This window comes from Lutjanus erythropterus, chromosome 23 (assembly GCF_056507025.1).
Source record: "Lutjanus erythropterus isolate fLutEry1 chromosome 23, fLutEry1.hap2, whole genome shotgun sequence".
Classification (NCBI taxonomy): domain Eukaryota; kingdom Metazoa; phylum Chordata; class Actinopteri; order Lutjaniformes; family Lutjanidae; genus Lutjanus; species Lutjanus erythropterus.
Window position 1 is genome coordinate 26,511,081 of NC_139339.1, and position 14,352 is coordinate 26,525,432.

Consider the following 14,352-nt stretch of genomic DNA (forward strand, 5'->3'; position numbering starts at 1 on the left):
TTTTAATGTAAAAAAAAAAAATCAGCAAGTAGCATTGAGTTCCACTGACAGTATCTTAATAGTGATTGAAGAGACATCATTGATTTAAATTGATTGGAGAATGACAACAGTGTTATTAGAAATGTTTGATTTGTTATTACTGGCAGAACCAGCTGTTTTTGTGGACATTTTTTTGAGGTGTCACTGGAAATTCCCGATGAGTTGCTTGTATCACTTTATCAAACACTTCCTCTTTTCTGTGTTGGCCACTGGCCAGAGGTTTCTATATGGACTGTTATTCTGATAGATCAGGGAGGAAGTGTGAACCCTCTGAAGGGAAAGCTGTGCAGACATCAATCAAATCAGTCACACAGAAGACAGTCAAAATGCTGCTCTAACATTGCAGCTATGCACACTGCTTTCATTTTACAGTCCTGTCATTGTCTTATTCACTGTATTTGTGTTAGCTTTATAGAAATGACAAAGAAAAATATAAAAGTCTTGGTTAGAGGAGATTTTAATTGTGTATAACTGTTGGAAATTCCACACTAGTTTAACCTGAACACATAATCAATATGTCTCATCACGTTGAAATGAGGTGTCTTTCTGCTGTTGTTTTATCTCAGCCACATTGTAACGTTAAGTTGTCATGTCAGTAGTTAGTAGCGTGTAGGTCACAAACCTCAGGACACTTATCCACCACACAATCAGCATGTTTACACGCACAAAAGTGACCAGATTACTGTCTGCTTTCTTTAGTAAGGTGATCTCATATCCTTTGTCGCATGTTAGCCTCCACCCTCGCCCAGTGTTTCCTGCTTGTCTCTGCCATTTCTGTCAAAGGCAAAAATGCAAAAATATTTTATTTTTAAGAAATATCATTGTAACAACAAAGCAGAAACATGAGCACATTATATGTACTGACTTGTAGAGGTCACAAGCTGTGGTTCCAAAATAAAATCTTTTGGCTTACCTGTTGCATGTACAGTTCATATATGCATTTTTATAGTTCAGTCAAGGGGTGAGAACAAATATGCGAAATTTGAATTTATATTCCAAATGTAAATAAAAACAGGGGCGTGCCACCGTGTGGTTGTCTATGCCTTATAAGTTCTCGTGTGGGCCTGCGCCACTGCACTGAATGATGCGCCTGGAGGAGGGGAGTCATGCTGCAATGTAGGTCAAGTTGAAGCAGCTAATCGACAATGAACACATGAATCACATCAGATGTGCGCATGCATGCAAACGCACTTTTAAATTGTCTCATCTCTCATCTATTTAACCACTGTTCTTTTGCTGACTGTTTGTGGCCACATGTTAGTGATGATTTGATCTGCAGGGGATGTGATCATATGTAACAAAACAAAAGGTTAGAAAAGGTTAAATGCTAAATTATCATGCCAGAATTAAGTCCTTCTTTCAGTACTGCAAATAGCATCACTCGGCCATACAAGCGACTTTATGTCATTCATGCGAGTCGTTGTTTAATTCAGTTCTGTGTGGAGCGTGCAGAAAACTTCACTTTATGAGGCCAATTTGGTATATTTCCCAGTGGACATTTTTATGTATAAATATTTTATCTGTTGGAGTTGTTTTAGAGAGAATATTTGAGCATCAGTTTTGACAGCCTTAGTTCAGTTCATTAGAGGTGAGTGCAGTAGAGCTGGTTGTTTGGTTGCCAGTGTAATATGAGTTCTCAGAGTAACCTAGTTTCTTGTTTGCATGTAAATATACAGACTTAGAAAATATCTGCAGTTTGAACCACATTTATCAATTTACTTTGTGTTACATCTTTGACTTGGGTTAAAAGACAAAATAAAAATCCTTACTTTTCTCTTGGAATTAAAATGGTTATCACGTTGATCTCTTTTGCATTTATTAGAAGTGTAAAAAAAAACAAGATGGAATAGAATGGTTCCCACGTTTCGAAGTCTGTGTGTTTTTTGAATGGGTTTTGGGTTAGATGGTCGGCCCCCCTGCTGTGGAGCCACTGCAGGGGAAGGGGGCACGGAAAACCAGGGGAGAAATAAAGAGTGAAACAGAGTTGAATGAATATGATCTGTGTAGGGGAAATAAACAAGAGTTTGCTGATTCTAATACTTAAAGAACTTTTCCCTGGTGTGTAAACACATTTTCTGTCCTCCCCAGGATGATGAGATGTCATTAGTCTTGAGCCCTGATCAATCCAAAATCCAGTGGATACGTCACCATTGGCTTTTTGTCAATGTGGTGCTGAATTCTCCTTATTCTACGTTCTTCCCTAACTTTTTCTTTTTGATTCCATTTCAGCATACTTCCCATTATTTAAGCTTTATTTTGTATAAATTGTATAATATACTAGAGTATTGTTAACTTCACACATTAAGTGTGTGTAGGTTTTTTGTTGTTAGAATTTAAAGTTTGATATTTGTGCAACTTTTTTTTAAAATAATAAACAATGGGGCTGAAGTAGGGTAAAGTCTTGTTTCTGATTGGCTGTTCCTGCTCAGAGCATACGTGGGACTAATCATGTGATTACTTGAGAGTTGCTGTCAAATGTTACTCCTACACTTGCTGGAAGTAGGAGTCAGCTGCATGATGAATGTGTTATTCTTCACACTGAAGAAAGTTTAATAAATTCAACAAACATCTCATTTGAGCTGAGATCAGCAGTGAAAAGAGCTCATTGCTTCATATCACACTGATAGAGAGCTCCGTTGTGTTCCACTCTGGACTCATTGTTCTAAAGGATAATCAGTGTGGAGGAGTTCCAAGCAGACCTAAGTGTTGAAGAACGTTTCCTCTACTGCTGAGCTGGAACACGTCCAGGTGTTTCGCAACAGCACTGATGATGAAATCCCTGTTCCAGTGAAACTGTTACACCAGAGGAAAATGTCTTTAAAAGCCACAGTGAATCATAATCCTGATGTGCCAAAACCTCCACGAGGCCTCTGGCTGCTTTTACATCACTCAGTTGGCAAAGGCACGGACGTCTCTGGTGTTGACAGTCACCATGCAGCGCGCAGCTACCAGCTCCGGGCTAACTGTGGGCAGTGTGGGCATCTGATTTACAACCACACAAACGGAAGTTTTACTTTCTGTTTTCATTTATTTACTGAGGGTTTTACAAATACGTCAGGGTTTTTATTGCAGATTTTATGCCCTAATACATCTTATCCTTAAATCTGTGCATTTTTAAGCCCAATTGGATTTCAACAACTTATTGTTATCCATCTATTTAATTCTGTTGGAATATGCAATAATAAAGATCCTTGTATGTGATGGAATAGTGCCATTAGAATTTGCCAGAGATCACTAAAGGCACGCCCCCCCGGTACTTTTCCCGACTGGCTGGATGCATATTCTTGTGGAAAACACTTGTTCATGTTAAAAAAATAACACAGATTAACAAAAATTATGATTCCAGTAGTGATAGCAAATCACTATAAATCAATAATACTTTTCAAGTTTGTTTTATAAAGTTGTTAAAACTCAAGAGCAGTAAGATGTTACAAGAGCAAGGGAATCTTAACTAACTTTCTAGCTATCTTAACTAGCTTGCACTGAAACCAAAAGTACAGTGAGGAAATCGAATTGAATTTGTGTGAATTTGTAGTGATTTATTTAAAAAGAAAATGCAGAGTTAAAGAAGTTTACTGATGCTTACCCTCTTTTCTTTGTTGCGCCGTCCTTTTCAGTGAGAGACTCGCTGTCCTCAAAATCATCCACTATGACTGCAGCGACTTTGGAAACTGTCTGTAAAATTACATGCAAGTCCATGTAAAACTGAAATAAATACACAGAGTGCAGCTGTAGACTGCAGATGACCAAAGAAGAAAAAACACAGCCGCCATCAGTCTGTAACCCTCTTTTCTACTTCTCTTTGTGTACTTAATCTTCACCAAAACAGCCTGACAGCACAGTACACACAACTTCACTCTTTGCAGTTCACAGCAGGTAAACAAAACTGTCACACATGGCACCACACTCATACCTGTCCCCATAAACTTAAATACTACACATGCAAATGTGTAGTTAAAATGCTGTCAATGATAATGAATTGATCATTTGTAACAGTAAACTTAATTCTGCAAGTCAAGAATAATGTTGTGTAATTATTATACTGACATATATCATGTACACAGTAATCTTTACAGCTTAATAAGGAACACAAAATCAGTAAAGTAACTTACTACAAGTAACCCAAAAATGCATTGTGTACAGTAACAATGGTTTTAGAAAGTGACCATCTAATGAAAATAAAACATACGTTTTTAAGTTATTGTAAGAACTTTAATGGCATTATTAAATACTCATATCGGTACTCTGTATTGGCAAGTACCCAAATGTAAGTACTTGTACATGTACTCGGCCTGAAAAAAAAAAGTGTTATCGGTGCATCCCAAGTTTAATCTGTCAGTTATTTTCTTGAACAATAAATTAGCTGTTTCTTGTATAAAATGTCAGAAAATGCTGAAAACTTACTTACGATTTCTCAAAGCCCAAGATGACGCCCTCAAATGTTTTTACTCCACAACCCAAAGATATTCAGTTTACTATCAGAGGAAAGTAAAGAAACCTGAAAATATTCACATTTAAAAAGAGAGTTTGGATTTTTTTTTTCTTGGTTCAAGTCCTCCACAATTGCAGAACCAGAGCTTTTCTCTGTGGGCAGCATTAATTCAACTTCAGTGTAGTTAGCTGAGCAGGTGAAGCAAAACTATTTGTAACATCTTCAAATAGTCTTTGTGTTTTCAGCTGACACGCTGGGGGAAAGGCATGCATGCATCCGATTCATCGGGCTTTAATGTCTAAGATACGAGTGCATCACTTCAGACGGCCTGTATCAGTTAAAAGCTAAACAGGAATCAGAAACAAATCGATGCATCTCATTAGGACGTGCAAATGTTTAATTTTTGGCATCGATGAAGCGCAACTTTCCTTCGTTTTCTCTCTCCTCCTGTCTGCCTGCACCGCTCTCACTGGACGCCTGCTGCCTCGCTCACACAAAACAAGCGCTCCCTCCTCCCTCTCATGAGTCTCCTCTTCATTTTATCAAAACAGACGGCGCTGAAAACAGCAACAGAAGTGATATTGTATTGCGTTGCACCACCAAACTTTCAGAACGTGCAACTGTAGAATAAGTTTCAGGTTTTATAATAAAGACGTGTCTGACAGCAGAGAACAGAGACACACGTCATGTCACTGTGAGAGCAGGTAACATGGAGCATCACTGTTCCTCCACACTGATCCAAAACACAGCACTCTTCATATGAAACAGAGCAGCACATCATCTTACTGCAGAAATCCTGATATTTTAAACAGTTTTAAAGTTTGTTCACAGTTTGTTCATTTAGGCTGCAGGATCTCATTTACACATGAGACTCATAATAAGATGTTAACATCACTGTAACGTCTCCTTCTCTCTGTCTCTACTCTTACTACATTTAGTGAAACTATCAAGATTTATTTTTGCAACTAACAGCACTCTACAAATGTAGCATCTTGTTTTGCATTATATCGTATCGTATCATGACAGGACTGAATCTTATCAAACCGAATTGTTGGCCATTTAATAATTTTACGATATATCGTATTCTTAAACATGTATTGAGATACGTATCAAATCAGTCTCAGTGAGATACACACCCCTAATAAATTCCTAATTGCTGTGGAAGAAACAGGTTGAGACAGTGAAAATGAAAGGGAAGGCATTTACATGTTGTCAGGAACAGTGAATTGAAATAACAGACTGATGAAATTTTCCAGTAAAGCAGCAGAAATTGAATGGCTGCCAAGTGCAGGACAGGCTTTGTGTCACTACTTAGAAAAGAGCTCAGTGATTGTTGTTTAGCTGTGATGAGTCATGTTTTGAGTATGAAGGAAACATTAAGATTTGATCTTGGAAATCGGCTCAAAGAGGGGTCGTGGGAAAGTGGCAGGATGATCAAGTGATCATGGGATTCACTCCTGGTTGTGTAGATAAAAGATGGCTTCAGGATTTTATGTGATGGTTGTGAGTTATCATGTAGTGTGGTCATCTCCCTTCACTGTGGGCTTGATGTGGGTTTTATGATGAATGAAGTCAAGGGGCAGTCCAGCCTAATGCTTTTGTGTCTTTCTGCTGAAACCATGTCAGCCTTTGAGTGATGAATGAACTTTGCATGTCACAGCCTTATATCCACTGGATTTTGTAGAAGAATAATAAAATGAAAGTGACATTCACTGTCCAGTAACAGTGGGAAAATATCCTCTGATAAAGCAGAAGCTGCTCTTTGTGTGGTGGAGTAAGGTGGAGAAGAATGTAAAAAATAGAAAAAAATCATCGACTCTCAAGCCCTCTGCCATCGCAGCACTGTGATTTAAAAGCTGCCACCACGAAGATACTTGGGATGTAAATCTTAAGTTTCATCTCGCTACGATATTCCATCGATTCTTTGGACAACAATCCAATATTAGCAGATTTCATGAAGTCTGCCACGATTCTATTTGATTTGATTCAATTCAGTCAGTTCATTCAGTCACATTTATGTCAATTTATAAACAGCAACTTAATTATGATTCAACAATTTTATGACTGAACTCTTCCAGACATTTGTGACACAGACATGTCATGAGAATTTCAAAGTAAAGGCATATTTTAAAGATGACAGTATGATCAATATTTTCTATTTTGCATCAATCATATTGGATCAGTGGGCATTGAATCGATATATTCATCCAGGTTGATGTATTTTTACACTGCTAATAGCTACATCGCTTTCACCTGATTTACTCAGGGAAAAACAAGTCATTTAATCACACTTACTGCCCAATGAAAGCATGCAGATTAAAAAAAAATATTTTTCTTCATTTCAGTTATGTTTGGCTTTATTGCTGAAGCACGTAATGGAAATTAATCGTCCACTGTGGACATTACCCAGCCCCAGTTGTCATTAATGTTCTGTCTCCAGCAGTGGAGAACAGTGAAACCCATCCTTATCTGCAACTCTGTACTTGGGCTGCACGATTTGGTTAAAAAAAAAAAGTCATATTGCAATCATTTTGACTGAAATTATGATTTCAATGTGTGGTATGATTAATGGAAATGATCAGTTTTGCATTACAGTTTTGATGTTCTATTAACTAAAATGTGATACTTATTGAGGTATGTACTAAACAAATATGTTGTGTTTCATCTGGAGAACAAGATTATTAGGGTGGATCATCTATGCAGCTCGACTGAACCTCATCACATCATCATGATTTTGATACTTCTTTTTCAGTAACCATTCAAATTGTCGATCAAAAATGAACATGCAAACTACTTGCACTTGCAATTCCAGCCAAAATAATCCCAATGTGACTTTTTTTTTACCATATCGTGCAGCCCTGCTGTGAACAATAATATGGTTACTGCAGCAGTTGTTCATACAGAGAATATGCTCATCTCATTTTACTGCCCTTAAATGCTTTAAGTTAAAGCTGCTGTCAGTACAAGACACAGATCTACAGTAAAGAGCTGCCATGTCGTGGTCAATTTTCCACATAGCACTGAGGATTGACAGCAGAGCTGTGATGAGGAAGAGGAATGAGAGAACACTGATTGAGTTCTATGCTTGGATGTTGAATTAATAGCATGTTTTGCTCTACATTGTGTAACTATGATTGATGCAAGAGCTCAGATTGTTCTGAAGCAATTAAGTCAACATGCAGCATGATGTGAATTTGAATTGATGTAGTGATTTATTTATTTATTTTTTTTTAACAATTAATCCTGCGGCCCTTCTCTGCAGCTGAGGTGAGTAAAGGCTCCAGCCAAGATCTGAGAATTTATGGTAGCCTCACTTTTATATAAGTATATATAGAAATTATGCTTGGGCAAAATAATGTAAAACATGATGGTAAAGTTTCATATTGGTTGATATCGTTAATTATTGATCATGTAGGTTGTGACTGATATGTTGTGTCCTGGAGGTGGAAGCAGCTGAGGTTATAAAATGAGTTTGTTGTATTACTGCTTGCCGATATGAACCAAATCAAATATATCAGTATTTGTTAGGGCTGCAGTGAACGATCGTCATTGTCGATTAATCTGTTGATTATTTTCTCAATTAATTGATTAATTAATCCTGTCACAATCTTGTCAGCTGTAAAATAGGTCCAAATTTGTGGAACACATGGACGTACTTTGTGTAACGATTATTTTCATTATTGATCATTCTTTTGATAATTTTCTCCTCTAATCAAATAGTTGTTTGGTCCACAGAATATCAGAAAATGTTAATCAGTGTTTCTTAAAGTCCAGTATGATGTCCTCAGATGTTTTGTCTTTCCCACAACCAAAAGATATTCAGTTTACTGTCACAAAGGAGTAAAGAAACTAGAAAAAAATCACACTTAAACTGTTCTTAAACTTTTTTTTACCAAATACCTCAGTATCAATACTGTGATAATATTGTAGGGATGGCTGTTTATTTGTTTGTGCTTATACAAAATCCAATAATCATAAGTGAAGTTGATGGTAATGACTAACTGGGGAAAAACAAATAAGAGAAGAGCTTACACAGTCTGTTAATTAAAAAAAAAAAAGACATAATTTTACTGCAATTCAGCCTTTAAAACCAGGAGAAGACGAGGCTTATGACATATCACAATACAATGATATCCAAAATCTATCACTGTATCTAGTCTCATATCATGATAAGATATAATATTGATATGTTGCCCAGCCCTAATATAACTATACTTTAAACAATAACATCATCACATATGGTTTACCTGGCAGCGTTGCTGCTTTTGTTCCCACTGGGGCCATCAGTATAAATTAAGAGAAAGTTAGTCCTGCAGCAAGAAAGTTTCTGGAGAGCGTTGTAGGTGAAGCGCCAGAGAATTTAGATCCATGTGGAAATGTAGCTTTAGACTACAATTACTGGCACTGTGTAATTCCAGGTTGTGGATCTCAGCTTTGCTAAAATTGAGTCGACCAAGCTTTAAAGGATTTGTACAGAGAGGAGTGGTGTCTGAGGACCTCTTACCTACTTATTACTGAGTGGGAAGAACATTTCCTCAGAACTTGTTGGTCATCTAACACTTGTACTTTGTTGGCCTGCAGTTAAAATGGCCAGGCGAGAATCGAGTGGCTGAGTAATCATGAAAAACAGCAGCAGGAAAATATCCTCCTGATGCTCGCTGTGCACAGCTTTGTTCCATCCTGTGACACAAGAACAGAAGGACGCATTCCACACACTCACATACACGCACACTCTTTTTGGACCAGAACCAGCTATGTCCTTCATATGCACTTAGACACGCAGACCAGAACTGTAGCTCCACTCAACACACAATAGTGTCTTTGAGAGGCTTTGGACTCTCCTCTGTTTGAGTACAATGCGCTAAACATCTGTAATCTCCTCTCGAAATGGACAGCACGCCAGAAAATAACTCACACTTTTTGTTTTTCTATACTTGTGAGGACCCTGGGCAATGCATATCCTAGCCTGAAACCATTAGTACCTAATCCTAACCTGAACCCAATTTTAACCTTGACCTTCACCATCGTAGTGAGGACCTTTCTGCTTTGTGGGGACGGTCCTCACAAGGCAGAAAGGTCCTCACTACAAAGGTTGAAAGCAGCCCTCACAAAGATATCAATAAAAGTGCCTGCTGCCGCCCACTAACACAAACACACACACACACACACACACACACACACACACTGGAATGATTTAACGAACCAGGACCAGTTTGTTATAGTTTTAGTCATCTTACAGAATTGTTAGCACATATTCATGTTTTGTTTCCATCTCTGTTTCCATCCACGTGTCAGGTGAATTTTACACAGTCCTTCAACTTATTGGGGAAAAAATGCAATGTAATTGTAATTTCCATTAGTTGACTTGTCACACAATTATTTGGCTTCTTGAACGTCCAAAACAAGACAGAGAGTGATGGAAAAGGTCTTTCAGTTTAGTTTTAGTGTGTACTGGAAATATTGCTGCTCTCTTTTGGTGTCAGCAAAAATTGGTTGATTTTAATGCTCTCATTCAAAAAGAAACATAAAGAAATGTATTTACTTTGTCATGTTACAAATTAATACATGTAAAAAGTAACTACATTTATATATACTTTTTTAAACCTTTCAAAATGGAAAGAATAATCAATAATAATAACAGTTTTATGGCAGTGGTTTTAATTTTCCATTACTGTTTTATTCTAAATACTAAAAGTTAATAGGAACAACAAATTTAATAATAATAATAATAAATAATTTAATAATAATAATTTAATAATAAAAAATGACATACACATCAGATTTATTTTTAAATAAAGGACATTTTTCAAGTCAGTATTTCTCTTTGTTTTGTAATATCGCGAAAATATCACATGGATTTTTTATTGTGATATTATCATACCTTGAAATTTTAGTATTGTTATACCCTTAATATGTGCTGCTGTACCGTTGTGAACACTTCAGCTTTGTCTTTACGAAATTAGTGTGTTTGGCTTTTCTGTGACCAGACTTGTCACAGTAATCCCTGCTTCTCCGAGCCACCTGTATAAAACAGCCCTCTGGTCTTTTTGCAGATGATGTATCAGCAGACAGCAGTGCCGAGTTCCCAGACCGAGCTTCCATGATGGAGGTGCGCCTGCAGGCACAGGAGGATGAGATCACGCTGCTTAAATCCTCGCTGGCTGACGCCCTGCGCAGGATCCGCCTCCATGATCAGCTCTTACCTTTACTGAAACAGCAGCTCATTGCTGGTGAGTAATCTTGAATGTTCCATAACCCTGCAGCCTCATGGGACACTGGATGATAGAACATTGTCCAGTGTTTTCACTGTGACTTATTTCACACTTGATAATTAGACATGCAAACACACTTGCATGTACACTATGTTGCACATTTGACTTTTTCAGTTTTGTCAATTAAGGAACCTAAAATGATTTATTTTTGCACTGCTGATTCTGTATGTGATGTTAAACTATTGATTTAATGCACTTGAAAAATTGTAGTTCCTCAAACATTCTTTTTTCAGAATCATTTTGGGAGTGACGCACTGTGGTTGGTGAGCTGGGCTAAATATAGAAATGTTCTGGCACACCATAAATGCTTAAAGTGAAGATCCTGGCACGTGCTCCTGATTAAAACCTTGTTTGCTCTAATCAGTAACTTGTGCTCTTGCATTAGTGTCAAGGTTCCAGGTTCCTGTAGCTGCTTGTCAGTTAGAGAGGAGCATCCTGGATTCTAACATCAGGCTTGAAGCAAGGCTTTTCAAAATGGACACATTCACTGGGCAAAATAAGAAAACGAAAAGTTTTTTTGCATGTGCCTTTTTCTGTACAGGGTGAACTGCAACTGCACACCAATTTAGAAGCCCCCCAAAAACAGTAACAACAAGATAAGGTATTTCAGTATCATTAAAGATGAACATTACACATGAAAAATTAACATAGCTAACGTGTGGTGTTGCATGCCCATAATCAAAGTTTCGTCTTATTGGCCTGTCATATCTACAGAAATATTCATTTCAAGGTGATATAGATATTTCATTTATCCCTATCAAGCCAGGTTCAGGTGTACTGAATGAAACAGCGTAACTAAATAAACTGAGTACAAGTGACTGACAAGAAAGGTATACATTTTGAAAGAAACCCAGCTGAGATGGTGCACACTCTAATTGTCTTACCCATAGTTCATGGAAAACATGGAGTTATCACTCAGAAATAACTAATAATAAACTTTAATCCCACCCAGTGAACCCAGGCGCTGCACGAGTGCTGAACCAGGTGTGTTGCTCAGATGGTTGCACCAGCAGCAGAAAACTGTCCTCCAGCTCAGCCGCCGATGGGATCCGCCACCCTGCTACCAGGTACTGGACCTCCATACCAAGAGATGATGCAGGGCCACAATTGTTTTATTTCAATTGATATATGATTGCTGACTACATCAGAGTCATGCTTGTCCGTTCATGTATGTTTTTTCTGTGTTGACCTGAACCTTTGAACTATCTCTAGCCAAGTGTCAGACAGCATGGTGACCAATGCGAATGGCCATGTAGGAAGCTCATTGTCCATGGTGCCAAGACCCAGACCTGCAACCCTGGACAGGTCAACCCAGACAGAGCCCACCCTTACAGGGCAGGACACTGGGCAGGACAGGGTCCCTCTCCACAGGCGGGTCCAGAGCTTGCAACTAGAGGACGCCCTCCCACCAGGGAGGCCTGTGGTCGAGGGGCCACGGGCGAAGCTCCACCGCGCTCCCGGCCTGGAAGAGGAGGATGAGGAGCAAGAGGAAGATGAAGAAGGAGGAGGGGAGCAAGAGAAGGAACTGAGCTGGATGTCGTCAGTGGAGGAGCCCATTCAGCCCACCACCATCAGAGGCCTGCAGAGGGAGGACTTCCAAGACGGAAGCTGCTCCCCAGAGGAGCCGGGCTCCAGCTCGGCCTCACCTAGAACCTCAGAGCAGAACCTCAGCTCCCGCTCTGGACCCTTGTCCCCCATTCAGGAAGGAGAGAAGAAGCAGCTGTGCGTTATCCCATCATCCTCACCTTCACCTCCGCAGTCTTCATAATCATTTTCTCTTTTCTGATGATTGCATGGCTTTAATGGACGTTCTTGATTTGACTTGTGTGACTGTGAACCCCAGTTGTGCAGCAAACCCCCTTTATGAAACAGTCAGCCTCAGGTTGCCAGCGCATGATTGTACCATGTTAGAGCAGGAAACCCGAGGGGGATGACATGTTCCGTCATCGTGTTCGCTCCAGCCTCCCCGTGCTTTCTTCTCTGTGTGTTTGAGTAGGGGGTGAGGGAAACATAAAGCTGGAGTGGAACATAATGGCGGCACTAGTCCATACTGAGTGACATATCCAAGATTAGCTTCACGGCACACAGAGATCTGAGCCCAGTGGAAAATGTGATGTGAGGGCAAAAACACAGCATAATGTACAAAAAGGGCTGAGCAGGATTAGGGTTACAGTATGTATACACTGGGAGTGAACGGGAAAGGTCAGGGGGTTTGCAAATCTGTACAGATGTAAGCTTTCAAATCTGTCCAAACAACATAAATCAGAGTTAATATCCATCAAAAGAACCTCCAGAGTGGTCCTCTCTGTTACAACTTCACTGTAGCCACAAAGTATTAAAGATGATGGCTTTGTAAGACGATGCAGATGTGCAGAATTGACACACAGCCATTATCTGCCATTCAACTGGGTTTTGCAGAAACACACAAAGTGCTGTAAATCTTGATGTTTTTCAATGCAGTTCTACACTAATCATTCCTTTTAACATTCTTTTCCTCAAAAAATCAACATTCAAGCCCATTCCTGCCAGTGTGGTTAAAAAACAATAGAAGATCCTGTAAGTCATTATAATGAGAAACTGAACAGAAATTACTTAGTATCTCAAAGAAATGAGTTAGTATCTCTAAATGATAGTTAGTATATGGAAATTATAAATTAACTCAGAATTATGAGATAGTATCTCAAAATAGTAGGAGTTAGTATGATAATATAATAATTAAGCATCTCAAAATAATTAACTTGCAATAAGTTAATATCTCAAAATAAACAGTTATCTTCAAGTGATGAGATAGTATTTAAAAATAATGACTTACTAATGAGTTAGTATGTCAAAGTAACGACTTAGCATCTTATCTATCTTAGTAGAAATAATAGTATCTCAAAATAACAAGTTAGTTTCTCAAAATGCGGAGTTAGTATGTTGAAATAAGGAGGTAGTATCTAGAAATAACAAGTTAGTATCTCAAAATAATTAGGTAGTATCTTGAAATATCTGGGTAGTATCTAGAAATAACAAGTAAGTATCTTGAAATAACGAGTTAGTATCTTGAAATAACAAGGTAGTATCTCAAAATAACGAGTTAGTATCTTGAAATAACAAGGTATTATCTCAAAATAACGAGTTAGTATCTTGAAATAACAAGGTAGTATCTCAAAATAACGAGTTAGTATCTCAAAATAACAAGTTAGTATCTTGAAATAACAAGGTAGTATCTCAAACTAATGAGTTAGTATCTCAAAATAATTACTTAGTATCCCAAAATAAGGAGTATCTCAATATGTTAGTATCGCAAACAAAAGAATAATGACCTGGTATCTCAAAATAATGATTAAGTATCTAAGTATTTTGAGAAAGCTCCTCATTGTTTTGAGATTTTAACTATTATTTCAAGAGAATTTCTCATTGTAGTGACTTAAATGATCTTTTTTTCCCATCACATTGGTGTAAATGGGCTTCCATAAATCTAGGATCTCTTGCATGCTGTGATTTGTTCTCCTCCGTGAACTTTCTACTGTTGAATTGAAAGCACTGTGCCAGAGCACCGCTGCTTTTGTTTACTTGTGTCTGTGCCTGCGTACATGTGTTCTTTTGTCCAACTTCCTTGTTGTG

General features: G+C 38.2%; 1 protein-coding gene across 3 annotated transcripts in view; it reads left to right on the plus strand.

The window, feature by feature from the left end:
* Positions 1 to 14,352, plus strand: part of eml3 (EMAP like 3) — a 74,883-nt gene that overhangs the window by 26,320 nt on the left and 34,211 nt on the right. For 2 of the 3 annotated variants that reach the window (XM_084711605.1, XM_084711606.1), the window contains exons 2-4: positions 10,525 to 10,701; positions 11,696 to 11,810; positions 11,956 to 12,465. In XM_084711605.1, the coding sequence (XP_084567731.1) occupies positions 10,525 to 10,701; positions 11,696 to 11,810; positions 11,956 to 12,465 (802 nt within the window). The remainder of the gene's footprint in view (positions 1 to 10,524; positions 10,702 to 11,695; positions 11,811 to 11,955; positions 12,466 to 14,352) is intronic. The other variant, XM_084711607.1, reaches the window with a different exon arrangement.